At 48.1% G+C, this 21,239-nt stretch overlaps 1 protein-coding gene across 3 annotated transcripts in view; it reads left to right on the forward strand.

Annotated features, from left to right (window-relative positions):
- The window catches only part of LOC119402024 (CUGBP Elav-like family member 2), a 597,777-nt gene that overhangs the window by 94,819 nt on the left and 481,719 nt on the right, over positions 1 to 21,239 (forward strand). For all 3 annotated transcript variants that reach the window (XM_037669081.2, XM_037669082.1, XM_037669080.2), the window contains one exon: positions 8,094 to 8,266. In XM_037669081.2, coding sequence (XP_037525009.1) covers positions 8,098 to 8,266 — 169 coding nt within the window. In that variant the 5' untranslated portion in view covers positions 8,094 to 8,097. The remainder of the gene's footprint in view (positions 1 to 8,093; positions 8,267 to 21,239) is intronic.

Genomic DNA, 21,239 nt, shown 5'->3' on the forward strand with positions numbered 1-21,239 from the left:
TCTTCCGCAGCAAGGAATTGTAACTTTTTGTACCACCGCTACTCATACGTTTTTCCATTCTATTCCCTTTCGCACTACCTTGTTTTTGTTGCATGATATTTCTATCCCGATGTTGTTATGTGCGTGTTAAATTTGGCGCCTTCAGTTAAGAAGTTGAGGAGCAAGCAATCTTTCGATCTGGTTCAAGCGTAAGAAACTCTTTTAGTCGGCTGAAGTGTTTGAATTTCTTGTTTTCATGGCGTTCGGTTTCCGTCTGATGGATGGATGGATGGATGCGAAACTTTATTATAAGTCTTGAGCTGATGTGATTTTTTTAAGCTGTGTTTTTTTCTTAGCGTTCTTATTCGAGTTTAAATTCTAAATACTATTTGAAATTCGTTTTGCTCCGGTGTGCAGCATTTTCGAGCTGAACGCGGTATTAAAAAAAAACAAAAAAAAAACGGAGGGTCCAGTACCATTATTATGCGACGGATGCAGTAGTAGACTGGACGAATGCGCACATAGCGGTTTGGATGGGCATTTGTTTTTTTTCCTGTTCGCTGACTCAGTTTATTTGCGCGCCTAAACCAACGTCCTCGGCGTAGACCGAGCAGGTTGCGTTTTTCCTATCATAGCAAAGTAATGTGGGAAAGAGACATTCGCAGGCGCGAAAGACGCTGTAGGGTCGGGTGCTGTTTGCTGGACCTTGTTAGTGTAAGGGTGCTCTCGCCCGTTAACTCACCTACCGTATCCAATCAATCAATCAATCAATCAATCAATCAATCAATCAATCAATCAATCAATCAATCAATCAATCAATCAATCAATCAATCAATCAATCGCGATCTATAAGTAAACTTTTGGAATGGAAGTGATGTCTGGATAAGCGGAGCCGGAGTTGTAGCGTTATTGGAGGAGCGCGATGAACCATTAGATCACTGTGGAGGTATGGGAGCGGTTGCGTCGTGCTTGTTTAGGATCGCTAATGATGTTGTGCAGACGCAGCTCGACGTCGATCTTTGCGTTACTGGATTTTGGTCAAAGCTTGAACGTCCGGCTTGCCTAGTGTTATGAGGAATCGCGCTATCAATAACCGAGGTTTCACTTTCACCGTGAACAAATTGTCAGTTATTTTCTAATTACCTTACAGTCTTGATAGTCAGCAGGCAAAAAAAAAAAAAAAAAACACGTCGCATGATTGGACCTTAAGAGAGTAGGCTGCATATTAGAGGGGAGGTACGTGGCAAGCAATGGTTTCAACTCTGCTCGCGGGAAGCTGCTTGAGTTTCCACTCCTTAAAATTTTATTTGCGAATTTTTGTCTGTGTGAGTGGTGCCGTACGGACTTCGTAGAAAGTGACGCTAGTACCGTGCCGTATGTTTACACACACACACACACACACACACACGCGCACACACACGCGCACACACACCACACACGCACACACACACGCACGCGCACACACACACACACACACACACACACACACACACACACGCGCGCACGCACGCACATGCAGATGCACAGACAAACAAACGTCATGATGCATTCATCACGAAAGGTTGTCGAGTAGTCAGATATGTTTCGTCGACACACCCGGCTTCCGCGGTCGCATTTCGATGGAGGCGAGATGCCAGAGGCCCGTGTACTGTGGGATGTCAGTGCACGTTAAAGAACACGAGATGGTCGCAATTTCCGGAGTCCTTCAGTACGGCGTGCCTCATCATCATATTCGTGGTTTTCGCATGTAAAACCTCAGATATTATTATTAAAGTTACGCCGATATGGCGCGAACTGTAGACGACGGGAAACGAAAATTTTCTGCATTACTTCTCCCTGAATTTTCGCGTTTCAATCCGTTGAGTATACTGCTCAGCTCTCTAACGAGAGCCAACCAAAATGCGTCGCTCCCCTCTCGCATCAATCGCGAAAAAACTAACGAGTCAGCGAAGTGACGACATCTTATTACAGCGCTCTTAATTACTACGCCGTCAGGTACGGCGTTCTCGATGGCGCTTTCTAAGGACGCGCGCCGCCGCTCTTGAGGGAGCGGGGCTTCTGGAGAGTGGGCATCAAAAGCCCAACGCCAGCCGCGCGCAATTTCTCCAGAGGAGGGGTAAAAGATTTCGCGCGCGCTCGCTCTCACGACGAGATGAAATGCCCGCGCGCGCCCCAGCTATGCATACGCGCTGCGTGCGGCGTCTTCCCTTTTCCCCCTCGGCGGCTTGCTCGGCTGAGGTGTTCGCGACGAACGAGCACGCTAATAACGCTGGCGCGATGACCAAGTAAGCGGGAGTTGGGAGAAAGGGAGGGAGGGACGGGACGCACGCTGGATGCGTGCGGGGAGCGGTCAGAAAGGCGGGCGTCAGCCGGGTGCTACCGGCCGCAGATTAATTGCGTCCCTTTTCCTCCTCGCGTCTTTTCCCGGATAACTCGACTGCCCGCTTGAAGCGACCGCTGGGGGCTCAGCGGCGCGGAGTCTTAATATAGCGCTGTGTGTGTGTGTGTGTGTGTGTGTGTGTGTGTGTGTGTGTGTGTGTGTGTGTGTGTGTGTGTGTGTGTGTGTGTGTGTGTGTGTGTGGAATGTTCGCGTAGGATAAGGGTAGTGATTGGCGTTAGAAGCTCAGCCACACTTTTACTTGAGAGAGAGAGAGAGAGAGTTGTGAATGCTTACGTAAGATGAGGGGTGTGAGTGGCTTCAGAAAGCAGGTAGCCAGAGTTTTATTCGCATAATTCTTTCTTTAGTTGCCGGGATGAGAACTGCGCGGCAACTTTTTAAAATGTCGTCCCGGCCGCGCGTGGTTCGTAACACTGCAAAAGTTTTGAAAACTCGTTAGTTTCCTGGCGTTTTGCGCAACCGCATTTTCTTCTCCCGTTCTTGGTGCCCTCTTTCGCCGCTCTTCGTGAAATGATGCGTGAGTTGCGGAAGCAGATATTCTAAGCGTATGCACGCTTGCTGTGGCGTAATCGCTGGCACTCGCGAGCATCCCTAACAGCGGCTTCAGCGGTGAACAGAACGAGGCAAATATGTGCTAGAGCTCTCCGCCAGGGGTTGACGATGTCGTGCGATGGCGTGTGTCTTGTTAAATACACCGTAGTGTATAGGGGATCGACTTAGTTTTACTGTGACAACGGGTCGGCAAGCCGACATTAGCGTTGGTCGATCTTTAGGATAGGGCGATACTGAAATGGCACGTTACGGACTAAAGTGACCGGGTAGCCGCACCAAATCCAGAAACGCCGGAACAGGGCGCTTGGAGGATTTCGCTTTGTTAAATTAATTGTGCTCTTGTTGGCTCATGTTTCTTGCACTGGGGATATCCACGTACCGTTTGATGTTTTGCTACGTAATAATTGTTGGGGCTTACGTTCCAAAACCGCGATATGATTATGAGGAATGCCGTGGTGGAGGGCTCCGGAAATTTCGACCACCTGGGGTTCCTTAGCGTGCACCTACATCTAAGTGCACGGGCCTCAAGCATTTTCACCTCCATCGAAAATGCGGCCGCCGCTGCCGGGATTCGATCCCGTGACCTGCGGGTCAGCAGTAGAGCGCCATAACCACTGGACCACGGTGGCGGGTCGTTTTTTTACATAGTTGTGCGGAGGATTGATAAGGTACCAGCGCGTGTCCGGAGGCAGGTCTTACTGGTGTACATATAAATCTCGTGCGTACGGCGCTCAGTGTGTCGGTCCATCTGTAGGAGTAAGCAGCTGTCTAAATGAATGTAGGAATAAGACTGTGCGTTTACATTTTAATAAACGACTGCCTGAGACGTTGTCTGATGGAAACCTTACATGTCAGTTAACGGAAAGGGCAAGCTTGCATTAGTTGGTACGTATGAAAGAGCTGGGACATTTAAGGGAACGGCAAACACAACACCTTTGTTTTTCTGTGAGGCCTCGCCTTTTGTGCTGTTCGAAAAAGTTATGATTGAGTCGTAGTTGCTGTTCCTATATGCAAGCTTTGGCGTTCTCGTGCACATTGCCTGCACGCATCCTTCATCGTCGCACTTTCATGTCTTGGCAGCTGCGATGTCTCAAGCTCTCAAGCTGCGCATCTATGTATGACAAGTGCTGCTGAAAAGAAGGGGGGCTAACATATTTAGGCACCGTTGTTTAGGTTTGCGTGGGCTCAATTGCTGGACCAGCGAGTGAAATGCCCTGTTGTGTAAAATGTGCTGATCCAGCTCAAGAGCTGGATAAGCAAGTAAAATGTGCTCCTATTAAGCTGCCGTATGTAATTATAAACAAAAGGTCTCGCTGTTTAGAGGCGTAGGAAAGGGTGAGCAGCGTAAAGTTTCTCGTAACAAAGTTTCTCCCCAGTTACGACCGCCACACGGCGTTGGCGTTTCAAGTTTGGCCGCTCCATTTACCTAACCCGCTTGCTGGGCTATAGTATGGACTAATTTCCTCAACCTTTTTTTTTTTAGGGAACTGGGGAGAACCTCCCCGCGAACCGTTTACTCATCCATCCTTTTGTTTGTTTGCTTTGTGGCGGGCAATAATAGCGGCGCGATGCAGAGAGAGAGAGAGAGAAAGAAATAAAGGGGGAGAGGGGGCATGGCCCCTGAAGAGAGAGTGAGAGTGAAAGAGGGGAGAGGGGGTTCGGGTCTCGGGGGCCATTAGGCGCTCTCTAATAGCTTTCCGCAGCCCTCACCTTCGCCGCTTGCAGACTCATTTTGCCTCCTGGCTTTGTTTTCAGCAGCGCGTGGACGCTATCCGTTAGCCTCTTAATGCTTCCGCGCGCATTTTCTGCGTGTACAATGTCCTCCTTTCCCTCCTTCGTGCGCGGACGCACGCACCGTCTTGGGCTTCATTATGAAGGGGGCGACAGCCGGCGTCAAACACCGCTGCGTTGGCGCCCGCGTAATTAAAGTGCGCCTGGTCTTTGCCACGGTCAGCCCGTGGGACGGAGTGTAGTTCGGGGTTCTTGCCGAGGGAGGTGTTTCTGAGGGTGTCGTATTGGCTTTTGGGGTGGTGTTGGCAAGCATGGCGTCCCGTTGGCATAGTTTTTTTTTTTTTTTTGAGCGCGCTCGCGTTCAGCGATAACGCTGTGGATACCGTGTGGTCTGAGCGGCTTCGATGTGCGGTGTACCGTGGTCATTTAATAAATGGCTTGCTTGGACCAAACTGTGCTGGGCTTCTTTACAGGCCGCTTGTAGATAGTGTGTTGGTGTAGTTAGTTCGATACGAGGCCATAGGCTTGCTAAAGAAGGCAGCGGAAAGACGGTACTTTTGACGAATTAAATATTAAATTGTTTCCGCCTGTCTTATACCCGTAGTCATTTGTTGCGGCATACTGAACTACCATTGACGTAGATGCGAGTGTTAGCGCAGGAGGCGCCATCTGGTGACATCGAGTGCAAACAGACCACACGGCACTGTTGTTGACATGTAATTGTGAATGAGCAGTATTTTCCAACGACTGACTAATAATGTGACTAAGCGTCTTGGAAGGTGTGGTGACTCTGTAGTAAGCTGTAAGGCTTAGAAGTCGGGCAGTGGGTTTTGAATTTGTGTTCTTGTCGATTGACATCGCTCTATCAGCGTGTGAGTGTCTGTTAACGAGACGTGTGCACTGCGTTTGCTTGTTTGTTTCCGACTTTATGTACTGGTTACCTGTACAGTCGAATGTGCCCTTGCATCATTGTAGTGTTAGGTTTACGCTATTTAATCTGTGATACCCAAGATAGTTACCGATTACGGCGTCCACGTATCCCTTTTCGTCCTTTTTTTGCCTGCTGATCACGCTAAAACGTTCATCCCAACTTCTAACACGACTAGCACACATCAGCAAAGGCATGCAAGAGTTTCCAGTCGCGTCGTCTCTTCGAATCATCGCAAGAAGCGATAGGATGTCGCTGTTCGCGTTTCAGAACGCTCTTCAGACCTGAAATTCAGAGCTTGTGTACATTTCTTTTTTCTCGTTCAGTTCCGCTCCAGCGCTTTCTCAAACCGATAGTTAATGAGAGGTTTAAAACGATACACTCTAATCATCCTTTAAAACTGTACTGCGTGTTCCCTATCCCTCCCCCATTTTCTTTTTTGTTTTCTTGCTATGTTCGCACGTACTTTCAGCTTCGTCTCTCCCTCCCTCTCTCTCTCTCTCTCTCTGTCATGTGTTCTCTCTTGCGTTCAGTTTGATTCACGGACTAATCTTGTCTCGAGCACGCCATGGAGCGATACGCCGACGACCGGTCTTTGATGTTCCGCAACGGCTTTTCTGCCAACTTTGCAGGCGCATAGAACGCTCTTTCTTTCTTTCTTTCTTTCTTTCTTTCTTTCTTTCTTTCTTTCTTTCTTTCTTTCTTTCTTTCTTTCTTTCTTTCTTTCTTTCTTTCTTTCTTTTCATTTCTCCCTTTATTTATTTCTTTTCTTGTTGTTCACCTGAACTCGCTGGGGAAATTAAATCGAGCCCCGTCGAATTTGAACGACGAGGCGCGGCTCATTAATCGGGCGAGGATGGAAGCATATCTCCCCGGCAGACGCGGGCTTATGAACACCGATATAAGAGAGTGAGTGGGAAAGAGAGGGAGAGGGTATACCCGGAGGAATCTGGTGTAATTTTGGTTTGAGAGAGAGTGAGAGAGAGCGCATTGTTTTTTTTTTTTTTTTCATAAGCGCGGAAGGCAATGAACACTCGGGAAGATTAACGACGATATTGGCGCAAGAGTGGAGAGGGAAAAAAGGCGAGGCGCTTGATAATGATGATCTTTCCAGTAATGACGCTTTAATTCACGCTCGAACAAAGCTGTACGACGAGGGGATGTGGCGCGATGAGGCTGCGTGTAAGGAAATGTGTGTTTCTTGCGAGAACACGTTTGCTGGAGCGCGCCTTCTCGGAACCGTGGGTTTCTGCGAGGCGTTGCACGGCGACGCGACTTTAATTTGTCTTTCGTTTCGAGAGAGTGGTTTCGTTATTTCGAGCCGCCGAGGTGTGTCTGGCGTTAAATGCGTGCCGTTTCCACGTGCCGCCAATGATGGGCTGATGATGATTACGATCTGTATTGGTGTTCTCATTGAAATAGTCCCGGAACTATAGTAACAAGTTGCCCAGTTTGCAATAAACGTGTTTTGTCTAGCCATTTGTATAGACATGTGTAGCCATACTGCAGTCTAGCCGTTCTGGATCTTTCGTTTTTTAATTGTTTTCTGTTTTTCTCCCTACAAGCGTATATTTCTATTGTTATAGCTACGCCTTTAACGACGTCTGTTCTGTCTCTGGTTCACTTTCATCTCGTCTGCATGCTGCTTAAATATACAAAGTGATTTACCTGAAATATTGACATGCACTACCTGTGCGCCTTGGTATGACTTGTCGTTCGTTCCATCAATCGGTGCCCCGCCACGGTGGTCTAGTAGTTACGGCGCTCGACTGCTGACCCGAAGGTCGCGGGATCGAATCCCGGCCGCGGCGGCTGCATTTTCGATGGAGGCGAAAATCTTTGAGGCCCGTGTACTTAGATTTAGGTGCACGTTAAAGAACCGTAGGTGGTGTAACGGTATCCCTCATAATCATATCGTGGTTTTGGGACGTTAAACCCCAGATATTATTATTATTATTATTATTATTATTATTATTATTATTATTATTATTATTATTATTATTATTATTATTATTATTAGTTCCATCAGTCGATCGCGTTGTCGGTAGAAGTTAAGACCAGGTAAATTCAGTCTATTCAAGTCAAAGGCAATACTAGTCAAGTCAGTCTAAAGGTCAATCGGACGAAGCTCTGTCCGAGTTGAGCAGATTTTCTTTTTTCTTTTTTAATTTTTCGCTGAGTTACACGTCTTCATCATGCCACAACACTTTCACCGCGCGTGCAATGACGTTCAATATGAGTTGCAACGCGATGGCTATGATTGAAGAGCCGCCAAGCCTACACCGTAACACCGGCAAACGTGAAATTGTTTTCAGAAGGACCATTAGTCAGAACAGCGTTTACGTCACTGGTTGTTTTCTATGTCGGCGCCGCCGCTGCGGTGTCGGCGCCGCTTTGACCACGGGCATCGTGTTGCAACTCATATATGGAGCGCGACGTTACACTCGCCTGCTTGGTGCATGCAGCCGGACTTCATCTTATACTCGACTGTATCGTCGATCGCAGAACGATGAATTCACCGGTGGGCAAGGACCAGCCTGACCCGGACGCCATCAAGATGTTTGTGGGCCAGATTCCGCGCTCGTGGGACGAGAGCGACCTGAAGAAGATGTTCGAGGACTTTGGGCCCGTCTACCAGATCAACGTGCTCCGGGACAAGGCCACCGGAACCAGCCGAGGTCTGTCTTCTCTCTCTCTCTCTCATTATTGGTTGCCGTTTACGCACACGCATCCTTCGTTTCCGTCGGTCGTATGAAACTGTGCACGCTCCTGGGTGACGTCGTCGTACGTGTATACCTGCAGTTATACGCGCGCAAGCTGGAAATTTGCAGTTTTGTATCAGTCGGTCGTCTCTGACTCTTTGACCCCAGGTGACGTCATGGATTTGCTAGCGTAGATTTACGGGAAGCCGCAGGATGGCATACGTTAAGGCTTATAAATTGATTAAGCAAGCTGACGGCATAGATTTGCTATAGGGTAGATTAGCCGGAAGCTGCTGGATAGCATACATTTAGTCTTCTGAAACAATTGATTAAGTAACCTGGCGTCGTAGATGTGCTAGATAGAGTTGCATGATAATACACATTAAGCTTTCTCAATCAATCACTAAATTTTTTTATAAATCAAGAGAACCTTTATTTCTCTATGAGAAATATGGGGATGACGGTAAAAAAACGCCGCAAGTTGGGGGTTGACAGTAAATGGGGGTGTGGCTGAAAGAAGCGTGTATCTTTATTGTAACAGGAATTTGTTCTCGCGCACAGTGAACTTGGCGCGTATTCTTTTCGGCCTGTTATCTGTTGTTAAATATAGCAGTGCGCGAAAACGAGATCTCGTGAGGCGCCACGTTGCCCTTTATTTCAATACTGTCTCAGGAGTGTTGTAATAGAAATAATGAGCGCGGTATTGATCACGCGATCATCTGCTTGAAAATACTTATTTTAACTGGGCTTGTTGCTACGGTAACCAACAAGCCGAAATAATGTTTAGCCCAGTACGAAAATACGCAGACAGAAAACACAAAGCACAAGAACGAGCGTTTATTTCTTTTGAGGAGTTGTCGCAATAATTAAGGCACTGTATGATGCGTCGGTGCAAGAACACATCGCTGCAGTTGCCGCAGTTAACCATGCCATAATGTTGGCGCAGCAAAAGAAGTATGGGCCGATACATATGGCTTTTCTTTTTTATGGATCGCATTTTTTGGTGCATCAAAAATAAAAAAGCAAATTGCAAATAATCATGAGGAACTTTGATTAAGGGAAAAGGACGAAAATATCTTCCTCTCCTGGTCACGTGACATGGCTTCGCTCCTGCGTGATACCTTGCTCTCTTAGTTAAGTGATCTTACTCACGTGATCTGAATCACGTTAGTCATGTGATTAGAGTCACCTTCGTGACGCCGGACGCCGAAAGGTCGACCTAGAACGGCTCCGCTGTCGAGAAAAAAAAGAAAAAAAAAGAACAGGGAACAAACGGTTAGTTGCCAGCTTCAATGGTCTGAGTAGAGGTCTCATATATGTAATTCGAAGTAACACTTATGCAGTATCTGACAATCGTCCACTATGTGGTTACAGCTTCATGGGGACTTCTTTTTATGTAATCGATCATTTTAGATGTGAAGCATCTTATAGCGGAGTTCAATCCGGTGGTGGTGGTGGTGGTGTGCGGCGTGACCACCCTAACTGCGCATGCGCAAGCCATCTCCACACACCTCCTCTCCCTCTCACACCCCTCTCCCCTCCCCCTCTCCACTTCCCCTCTGAAACGCGGGCTCTACATGCCGAAACGCTGCTTCGCATCGCCTCATGGTCCCCTTTAGCGGGAGATGGTGTGATTTTTATGTTTGATGCCGCAAGCGATGCCCTTATTACGTCACCAAAAGAGGCAGTCGTAACCGCAACAAGTTGACATTTCAGTCGTGGTTTCGGTAATGCATACTGGGAGGCAGCGTCTGTGGTCGAGAGTATTTTGTGTCCGATTCAACGTAGCCATAAATACACGAGCCGGAACGCCGTTCGTTTTCTGTTACGGTCGCGGTGAAAGAAATTACCGGAGTCAAGATCCTCGGCAGGCGTGCAAAACCTGACAAAGAACCATACAAAGGCGCGTCGCGTTGTTTCTGCTGCACGAGGCTGTGTCATTTCGCCAGAGGGAAAATTGAAACGCCACAGTCTTTCTCACTTTTCAAAACTGGAACTTTTTCAACGAGAAAACGAGGCAGTCGACAGAAAATATGAGAAGTGGAAAACGCCGGAACATTAGAAAAGTGTACTAGGCTGAAGAAGAACATAGGATTCTGGCATCTTTCTTTCTTTCTTTCTTTCTTTCTTTCTTTCTTTCTTTCTTTCTTTCTTTCTTTCTTTCTTTCTTTCTTTCTTTCTTTCTTTCTTTCTTTCTTTCTTTCTTTTTTCTTTCTTTCTTTCTTTCTTTCTTTCTTTCTTTCTTTCTTACATCTCAGCGGGACGATGACGGCTTATTATCGTCCTTTTTTTTTTCTTCTCTCGTTTCGTTCTTTGCGGTAAGCGCGGCGCGGCAAAGTGGCGTCGCTTCGTCTGCGCTCCGTGGTTCCACTCGCGAGCGTTGTCATCGTTTCCTTGGTGACAAATTGCCCTCAGAAATTCCCCGCGGCGAGTTTCCTTACTTTTTTTTTTGTCCCCAGGCGTTTCGTTTTCTCTACGTGTATCACCGTGTAATTCCTTCTGTGTTTGGGTTTCTTCGTTCAACTCCTCAAGTCCAGGCACCAGCTACTTCGTTTTGTCACCCGTCCGCGTGGCTTCTTTTAGCCTCCTTTTCTTTTTTGTCTTAGCCGTCGTTCGTTTCGTGGGCGGCCGCTACGGCGAGCGCGGAACGCGACTTTATTCGCGACTGGTGTAAAGTTTTGGTACCTTGACTGTCGTTGCCTGGCTGGTTTGTTATTTAGTTCGTTTGTTGTTTTTGTTTTTCGCTGATTGCTCGCGTGAGCATGTCGCGCCGTTTTTCGTCTGCGCGGACGCCCGCCAGGGAGCGTTCGGCGTCGACCTTCAAGTTGTGCGTTTGTCTTCCAAACGCCGCTAGCAACCATGCGTTGCGGAGAAACTGACGTTCGGGCCAATTTTCGTATTCCTCGACGCCGCCGCTGCAGCTAACTGGATTGGCACTAGACATTGACACTCAAGTTAATCACCACCCTTGGACATGCCAAGCATGTCGCCTGCAAAAATGGAGTGCGGCTTCGCCGCATAGCTGTGGTTGCTAGCCAGACCTGCGCGCAACTTGCTAAGTAAAGGTAGCATATGCAGTAAGTCTATCGTCCAACTTCTGACTTTACAACAAGGTGGAGGCATGTGGGTCTGCTGCTATAAAGGCCCGGATACTACTCAACATATTGCACTTGAATGCCAGGGTATTCACCCAACAAACTCTGTGGAGTGGATGGCGTGAATATTTCAGAGGCCCTGGCCTTCAAAGTGGATGGGTGTATAAGCTGGTCGACAAAGCGACCCTGTTGCCGAAAGCCGTCGTATCATGAGTACGGCCCCATAACAACGTTTATACTTTCATAAACGATGCTGGATGATATTATGAACTTACTTTGCGATGACCGCCTCATTGAGAACTATAGGGTACGCGATGAGCAGATCCCGGAACGCCCATACTTCGGTTACTCGACGTTCTATAGTGAGCTGTTTCTACTAATTACGCGATTCGCTAATGACTTGTCCTACTAATGATATTCGTGCGTAAACGGTGACTGGGGCGACCATTAGGTTTCAGTACACCGCGATTGTTTTAACTGCTCTTGATCGCCGTCGTTAAGCGATACAAAAGCGTTTTCCGATGCATGTCTTATTCCTTTTTTTGGCTTGACAAGGTTGCTGACGAGGCACGCGCAATTTACGAGCCGTGCGTTCAGGGTGCCCGTCTCGTGCGCTTCCCTTCCGCGTTTCTTATTTTCCCGTCCGGAAATGAAGAGATATTAGCGTCCCGGGAGTTAGGGAAGCACGGCGCGTGTGTCCCCCCCCCTTTTTTTTTCGTTTTCCTTTTGTCTAGCTAGGGCACCAAACGTGTTCTCAAAAAAGCACGTGCGCTAGTTTCTGATCGCGTCGTTGGTTGCTTTCCGCCACCACCGCTAGGCGTCGCGGGGAGCGCGCCATTAGGGAGAGAGGTAGCTGCTTAGCTTCCTACCTTATTCCCACCTCCTCTCTCCCCATTTTCCTCCCTTCCAGTCCCCGCCGCTTGCTCCCTAATTGGCAATCCCGTTGTTTGTTTTGCAGTGGCTTTTCAGTTGGTGCTCCTTTTTTTCCCGGGCAAATGGCGCCATGCACCTTAGGGAAAAAAGGCCGCTTTCTCACTTGTTTTCGCTTTGACCGCCTTCCCGATTTTCCCTATTGCTAAGGATTTCCTAAAGTTGTAGTCTTTTGTGTTTGTGTGTACGGGTGTGTGTGTTCTTTCTGGCGGCAAGTGCCGCGTCCTTAGCTCCTAGCATTCATTCGTGTCTTTGTTGAAGTAATGTTAACGACGGCGGCTTAGTCACTTCGCGCTGTAGTATAACACTATATAGGCAGTCAAAATGAGCCCGGAGCCATCAGCCTTGACATCTCATATTCCCGGCGTTACATATCCGCTATATTAATTACCTTGATTAGGAGTATAATTTGCCTGTTCGGCTATATTTTCCTAATTGGATCCTTTTAAAGGACCCAGTCAGTAAAATTGGATCCATTAAAAGCAGCCTGCGCAGGGTAACGAACCCTGCTGCACTTAGTATCCGCTATCTATCTATCTATCTATCTATCTATCTATCTATCTATCTATCTATCTATCTATCTATCTATCTATCTATCTATCTATCTATCTATCTATCTATCTATCTATCTATCTATCTATCTATCATCTATCTATCTATCTATCTATCTATCTATCTATCTATCTATCTATCTATCTATCTATCTATCTATCTATCTATCTATCTATCTATCTATCTATCTATCTATCTATCTATCTATCTATCTATCTATCTATCTATCTATCTATCTATCTATCTATCTATCTATCTATCTATCTATCTATCTATATCTATCTATCTATCTATCTATCTATCTATCTATCTATCTATCTATCTATCTATCTATCTATCTATCTATCTATCTATCTATCTAATCTAATCTAATCTAATCTTCGCACTCACGCACTAATACAAAAGTGTATATTATAAGGCAGTAATACAGAAACAAAAGGAGCCATAATTTTCCTCTTGCCTTAGTTCTCGTCCCTTTTCCTTCGGCACCCCATTACACTAGCACCCTATTCTTCACCGTTCCTTTATTGTCCGCAACTTGCTTCCAGGGCTTACACTCCACAGTGGAGGAAGGAGTGCGAGGGGCAATGGCGGAGAGGGAAGGCGTATAGCGGAGGGAAGAATGGGCGGTGGGGTTGCTCGCGATTGCCAGAAGCCGTCCATCTTCCTTAGCGAGCATTCTCTGGCTGCGCGGACGAAAACAATGGCGGTTACAAAGTTTGCGTTATATATATATATATATATATATATATATATATAGGAAGCTGGTAGTGTCGGGGATCCCGGCCTCGAGCTTCTTTTTTGCGTCTTTTTTTTTTTTTTTTTTAATCCTAGCGCCGCTTCTCGTGGTTGCGCGCGCTGCCGGCGGCAGCGGCGGCATTGGACGCTTTTCGAGCGAAAAATTGCTGGACGCGCGCGCGATCGCTGGTCGTTTCGCGTCTCCATCTCTTGTGGTCCCCCTCTCTGGTTTCCGTACCGGTCAACTCCCTCTCGACATTTTTTTTTTTTTTTGCTTTTTGCCTTGTCTTCTACGTTAAATGTCGGGGTGGAACGAAAGGGAGTTGGGGGGGGGGGGAGGACAAATGAAGGCGCTGCTCCAATTAATCAAACACATTAATTCTATGGTCGTATAGATAGCGTCGCCGTTTTGTTTGTTTGTTTGTTTGTTTCTTTTTTTCGTAATTCCCAGATGCATGCCTCTTCAAGTTGGCCCGTATTTGTTCAGACGTCCAGCAATATCTGCTCCTGCTGTTCTCTCTCTTTTTTTTTCTTCTATTTCAGCGAGCGTGCGGATATATATCGGCGCAGTACCCGACGAACGAACGGCTGTCTCTTGCTTTCATTATGTGTGTGTGCGGCGGGGAGGGGGTGGGGAGCGTTGCCGTGCTTAAACCGTTAGTAGACGACTATATATATTGCACATTTCCCTCACTGTTTCCGAAGGCGGTCGTTTCTTTTTCGGTAATTTGCCATCCATTCCCGCCCTGCGTGCTCTTTCTCCCTCTCTCTCTAGCTTTGTGTTTCTTGTTTGTTGTCCTATTTAATTTCCCTATGCTTCTCTCTCTCTCTTTTTTGGTGTTGTCTTCTTATGCTTCCCGTTTTTACATCGATCGGTTTCGCTTGTTTCAAGTAAATCGCGGTGGCATCGCTTTTGACCAGTTGATCTGCTTAACATTTTACAAAATATACGCAGGGTCGCCGGCCACACGACGCCTGAGAAATTGTGCATCAAAGGATGAAGGACGCTATGCGGTTACGCGCGAAACAACGCGCACAGCGAGTGAGGATAAATGCGAGATCACGGTTTAAGTTTCAATTATAGACTTGAACATGAGTGAAACACGGCGCAACCACGATGCGGACCAAGAGAAAAGAGTCGCGCTGTGTTTCATTATGTTCAAGAACTGTCACCAACTGGCCCATCTTTCAATTCTTCTGCAGTATTTCGCTTCTAAACGGTTCGTGGTTTAAGTTTCACATCTAGACAGTTGCTTAAATTCGGTTACGACAAATATTTATTTTTTTAGCTTGTTTATAAGACACAAATCGCTCACGTTATAGGCTTGCGGGAGCGTGTAGTATTGCTGGTACCAACAACGGACCTGAATTTGTATTTTGCTTAGAAGAGTATGGGCGTAGATCAGTTGGTGATTCATTATTAGGAATCCCCGAAGCCAAGAAGGGAGCCGACTGATGGATACACGGAGTGGCACATGACGTCAACACTAACCCCTTAAAACTAACACGCCAAGGGTGACAAGGCGCCTTTGACAAAGATAGGTCCTCCTATCGAAACGTCGGCCAGCTTGTCTGAGGCAGAATAACAGACGGGCCGAAGGAGACAACACGATGCGGTACCGAAGCAGTGCCGTGTTTTGCACACACAAATCTTGTTTGGCAGATCGTTGCCCGAAAGATCCGTGGCACTCGGCGCAGGGGGAACAGCGGTACGCACCCTGAACGTGTGAAGCTGCGCCTGAGGCGAAGTACACGTGCGTGCGTCCGCGCCGTTAACACGAGGTCGTCGCGTTCTACGTCGCGCAAAGTGCTTTCCTGAATGTGGCGCGTTTGGCAGTGTGGTCTCTGCTCTGCAGCCCGCGGTCTTCCGAAGTGCACGCGATACGCTTCTGAAACATGCATCATCTGAGTGCGCGGTTGGCGCAGTCCTCTCTTCCGAGGATGCGCGCTTGAGTGCCGCCGCGGCGCGCTACGTCGCTTAGTGCAGCCCCCCTCTGCTTTCCCTCTCTCCTTCCTTCCGCTTGTTCCTTGATCACCTGCGGGTCGTAAGCGCTTCCTAATCGATCGCGTAATTAGCGATCTTTAACCGGGGATATCTTCCTTTCGTTCTAGCGAGCTATCTGTACGCGACAATGGGTGAGAAGAGCTTGCGGAAAGAGAGAGGAGGAGGGGGAGAGGGCTGGTAAAGACAATGGGAGAAAGAGCGTAGAGAGAGAAAGAGAGAGAGAGAGAGAGAGAGAGATGGGCTGCTCAAGTGCCGTAGACGCGATCTCTCTCTCTCGCGGGCGGCTAGAGACAGCCTCATCCACGATGAACGAGGTAATCCCGGTACTGTGGCGCGGTGATTAAGCTGCCCGATTTGTTCGGCCGGTCGTACTCCTCGCGCGGGCCCGAGAGGCAGATGATGCGGGCGTTTCCGCTGGCGACTCAGGCAAACGAGTCGCCGCGGTGTTTAGTGCGGTATAGCTCTTGGTAAAGATGTGCGTGTTAGTTAGCCCTAACATGGCGTCTGCGGCGGGTGTCTTCTTTGTTCATGCTTCTACAGGCCTTTGGCCGCGTTATGGTATTGATGCAGGCAGGCATGTGCATTTCTTGTACTTCAGTGGCATTCACCGCGGTGGTTTAGGGGTTACGGTGCTGCGCATCTGACCCGAAAGTCGCGGGATCGATCCCGGCCGCGGCGGTCGCGTTTCGATGGAGGCGAAATACGAGAGGCCCGTGTACAGTGTGTTGTTAGTGCACGTTCCGGAACGCCAGGTGGTCATAATTAATCCTCATTTGCCTCGCGCTACGGCGTGCCTCATAATCATACCGTGGTTTTGGCACGCAAAGAAAAAAAAAGCACTGATATTTAACGAAAATTAAGAAAACGGAGTCGCCGCGGCTTTGACCGTCTTCACGTTTGTCCTGAAAAGGAACTTTTCGCTGTATTCAGGCAGAGGAGGGCGAGGGCCGCAAGAGGGGGGTGTTATGCATTTTCCGTTATGGTTCAGTACGCATAATCATGTTTTGTGCCACGTGTCTTGGTGCTGAGAACGGGAAGTGCAGTTGGTGGCAATGGAAGAAAACGATATTGGGGCAATCGTTCGCACCAGGTGGACCCACTTTTTTCTGTGTCCCAATAACGTAGTCACTCCGTCAACGTTCGCCCTCACACGCAGGTGTGTTGTGCGGGCGTGCGTGCGTACGTCCGTTTCGGCAATATTGGATTTCTCGCGACACACAGGTCAGTGTAAGTCGATACTGTAAGAAGGCACCTTGGGCACGAGGATGACCCCGGTGGTCAATTTCGGTTGCTTCTTCGAGTGGTGCATGCGTGCTGCTATGTATAGGTAACGACGTCGTAGGCCATTGGCGGCGTATAGTGGCCTACTTATCCATTCACCCCCCCCCCCCCTCTTCCGTCTACTACTTCACATAATGCCGTTGCTCGTGCGTGTCGTTTCCTTTGGTTGTTGTGTAAATGTACACGTCATTAATTGTAGTCCCTCCAGTCATCTGCATGCGGAGCGTGTACGCGCCGCTCGGAGCTGTGCGATTGCACTCATCCGTAGGCTGAAAGCTTGTAATACGATCGCGTATGTTAAGTTCGTTATAGATCTCCTATGAAACGGTCATTTAGACAGCTTCTACTGTTCTTACGCCGACGACAACCGAATCGGGCTAGGCCTAACCACAATGTCGACACGCTGCTTTGTGAGAGTCCTGCGCCTGTGCTTCCGCTTATAATCGAGTCGCTATGCAGCGAAAGCTATATACATGGGGCATGCTAAGGCAATTACACGTGCTACGAATGAGCAGCGTAGTGTACACGATAGAATGTCGTTCCGTGGTTCGTCGTCAGGTATATTGCAGTCACACATGTTTATTATTGTCAGGACCGATGCGTATTTGGTACATGGCCAGTAAAGCTTTAAACAACTGCTAGTAGTGCGTGCTTATTTTGCAGAGAGGTAACAGGCAGAGTCATTGACCTTGAGTGTGAGATTCATAAGTTATCGTATAACCTCTTACTCTGCATGACTACGCTTTTGCTGGTTGCTTAGCAGCCATTAATAATGTTCAGAAACTGTATACAGTTGACTAAAATCTAACTAAATATATTACTGCGGGTAGTATATCAGGAACGCGATAGTCAAATGCTTAGGCACTAAAATAATTACATCGGGAACCTTAGAAAAAGATGGTATAGCCAAGCAAGTGTGCGTAAAGATGAGCTGTTCTCGAATTTCCCAGAATGAGCACTAAATTGTTGGCGGTGAACTCCTGAAGTAGTCCTTGGCTTATTTCATGGTGTCGAAAATGTAGACGTCTTTCGTCGCTGATATTACGTCATCAATATATTGGCTAGTGAATATGCCTAGCGAGCGTGCACAGCGAACTATGGGCGAAACGTGCTAAGTGTTTATCGACCGAATAAGAAGGCCACGCCCACGTATGGCACACAATGAGCGACGCGCTCCTGAAGTAATGACGCGCGTACCCTGCAGCGCACAGGGCCACTATAGTTAACGATTGGGCTTAATGCGGCAACGTCTCGCGCGTATTTACGCACTGCTCGCGGTGCTAATTTTGACGCGTTGCACACGTCCGCCTACGGCTTGACGTTTTCGGCGTCACTGTCTGGCAAAAATAGACCCCCTCCCCCCCTCCCATCCCTCCTCTTATGTTGAAAAGACCCTTGGTTGTCGATAACGGTCAATGTCGTAGTCTGTATTCGACGACCGGCCGAGGTACCGGTAGAGCGAGCGTTGCATCGATCGGTATCGAAATGCATTGTTCGATACGCGAAGTTGTACCTGCATTGCGCCTAACAGGTTTGGTGTCGCAGGTGTGTGAAGGTGTAGAGGCCCGTGTACACAGGCGTCCACTGTTAAAGGGAACATCGGAGCGCGTGGCGGCAGCTCGGCGCCACCGCCGACCGTCGGCTGCAACGAGATTCGCGCAGACGCAGTGAGCTGCGTGCCCGGTGCTCTTTCGTCGCGTCAACGGTTGGCTTCGCGACGATTCGCAGCGCGGAAGCAGACGGCAGCAGACGACGAAAGAGCACGACTCACAGCGTGCACAGCGCCTGCGCGAAACTCGTTGCAGCCGCTGGCCGGTGGTGGCGCCGAGCTGCCGCCACACGCTCCGATGTTCCCTTTAACAGTGGACCCCTGTGTACGTTTATTTATGTATTTATTCTTGAAATTTTGGAAGGCAGTGCATTTCTATTGTAGGCCCATTCGATTTGCCGTAATGGTGTATGATGTGCACGGTGACGACATTAATTTGTGACTCAATTGAACTGTACTGTATTTACTCCCTTATCCATTGGCGTAAATCGCAGAGGGGTGTTACGGGGGTCCTGCCCCCCCCCCCCTGTGTTTCGGCTGGGAGGGACACCCCTTGCAAATGCCCCCCCCCCCTCCCTCCTTGAGATTTATCTTGCAAACACCATATATTTGAATTGCTTGGCAGTTAAGCGTGGCGTATTCAACTTGTTTTAATGGTTGTTTATTTTTTAGTGTGTAGCTGTGTTCAATACCCCTCAGCTGTGTGAGACTATTGAAATCGCAACAGCCACTCGTCCGGTTCAAAGAAGACTCAGTAGAACATGCAATCACGCGAGCTGGGACTCCACGCTCGTTTATTAAATTTTATTTCGAAGCATTCTTTTAATTCCTATATAAATAAAAATACAAGCCGTACTTACAAAATCAAAGTGACCGCCGTGGCAAGATGTGTGTCGCCCCTTGCGATTTTTCTGTATTTACGCCACTGCGCTTATCACCACTACTGGCTACACCTCTTGCCCGAGCGCCCGTTTTCCCCTCAGATGCGGTAATGAGGCTGATTTCAATGAGAGAGAGAGAGGGGGGGGGAGGGGGCAGAGGAAATAAGGGAAAGACGGGGAGGTTGACCAGATCAAAATATCCGGTTTGCTAACCAACGCTGGAAAGCAGAAAATAGTGGAGGATAAAATAGAGTACAAAACAACCAGTGAGTCGAAACACGTGCGCAAAATAAAAGCATGTAGATCCCGTAGTCCTTTTTTTCCTTTTTTTTAATTGCGATAAGCCTTGCCCTTACGGCACAATACCTTGTTTGTATATTTAGGAGGTTAATATGGCCGGCAAAACACGCCGGCAAATGTGAACCGGTCCCTGGGAACAATGCCCTCGGTTTACGTTCACGGCCTCCGAAACGTGAAGCAAAGGGAAATCCGGAGCCGCGGTGGAGCAAGTCGGGGAGAAGCTTCCGTTACCAAACCAGTCACCCCTGAGGAAGGGACCGAATCGGTCCCGAAACGTCGGGCTCTCTTAAACTTGGCTGGAGCCATAGTAACCTCCTAAATATTCCACCCAGCCAGACAGATTTCTGTCGAAATGTTTACATTTAAACTTGTTTGTATATGTGTACTAAATGTGTGTTGCGAGGCCTGTGTCGTGTATGAATCGAAGCAACGTCTTGTGGAATCTATATTATCATGTGTCCAGCGGTGACAACTGGTCGTGACAGTGGATCGCAAAGGCTGGCTCGCAGTGGGAGACTGGAACGTTCCGATTGTAAGCTTGGAGATGTCCCTATTAGATGGTGTGCATCTGCTTCCATCAGTGGGACGGAGCAGTACGGACACCTGGCACCCGTTAGTCGTTCATTCGAATTTTTATTTTTTTCCGAAGTCTGAACTTGATCTTTCGTACCGACGGTCTATGAGGTCGTGGAATTCTGGATTTTTTTGTTCTGGACGTAGTTTTGCGAAGCATTCCACCAAAGGGGCAGGGAGGTTCCAGGATTTCGAGTTTCTTCTTAAGCGTTAAATCGAATAGTTGATTGGCCAATCCAATCTCTCCGGCGTGTAACGTTCTCTCTTGAGAACCGCCTCCTGCCCCTCCTTTCCCTCCTCCTCCACTATAGTTAGCGGTACTTGTCCGCGACCCCATTACTTTCGCGAGGCTATGCGTGCGCTGGGGTTGTCTAAGGGACAGTAGAGGTCGTGTAGGGTTCAGCCTGTATACCCAGGAAACCCGTATTTCTCTTCTTTTATATCGATGGATGGTCCGGAAAAAAAACAAAGAAACAAACAAACAAACAGAAAAAGTATAATCAAAAGAAGATCGCTGACGGCAGAAGGGAGACGCGCGATCCGCTTGATCTATAATTCAGGCTACAGCGCTCTATATAGGGACAGCTACGTTTTACGAGCTACTGGACCGGCTTCGGCTTCGCCCGAGACGAAGGGGAAAGGAAAGAGGACGAGGGTTTTGCCGCGGCCTAATTCTGGTAGCTGTGTAGATGTATAGTATGGAGGGGCCCTTAACTCTCTTCCCGCGTTTTCTGTTATTTGTCTTTTTTTATTATTAGCGGAAGTCAGCCGCGAGTTTTCATTTTGGTGCGTACAGTAGTTAACGGGGCTCGGGTTCGATCTTCTGTGATGCATGCGACTTTTGCTGACCTCGCCGCTGGCCAGTGGGCGAAAGCTTTTCAAGGGGACCGCCTGATGCTGTATGTATTATGTGAGCTCGTTTTTTGTACTCAATAACAACGAATAAACTTGAACGAAGTGTGTGGGTACAGAGGGGGCGTGTGTTATAAACTATACAACTAACAATGACGTTTAATGCACAGTATTAGCTAAATACTTCATATAA

This window comes from Rhipicephalus sanguineus, chromosome 8 (assembly GCF_013339695.2).
Source record: "Rhipicephalus sanguineus isolate Rsan-2018 chromosome 8, BIME_Rsan_1.4, whole genome shotgun sequence".
NCBI lineage: Eukaryota > Metazoa > Arthropoda > Arachnida > Ixodida > Ixodidae > Rhipicephalus > Rhipicephalus sanguineus.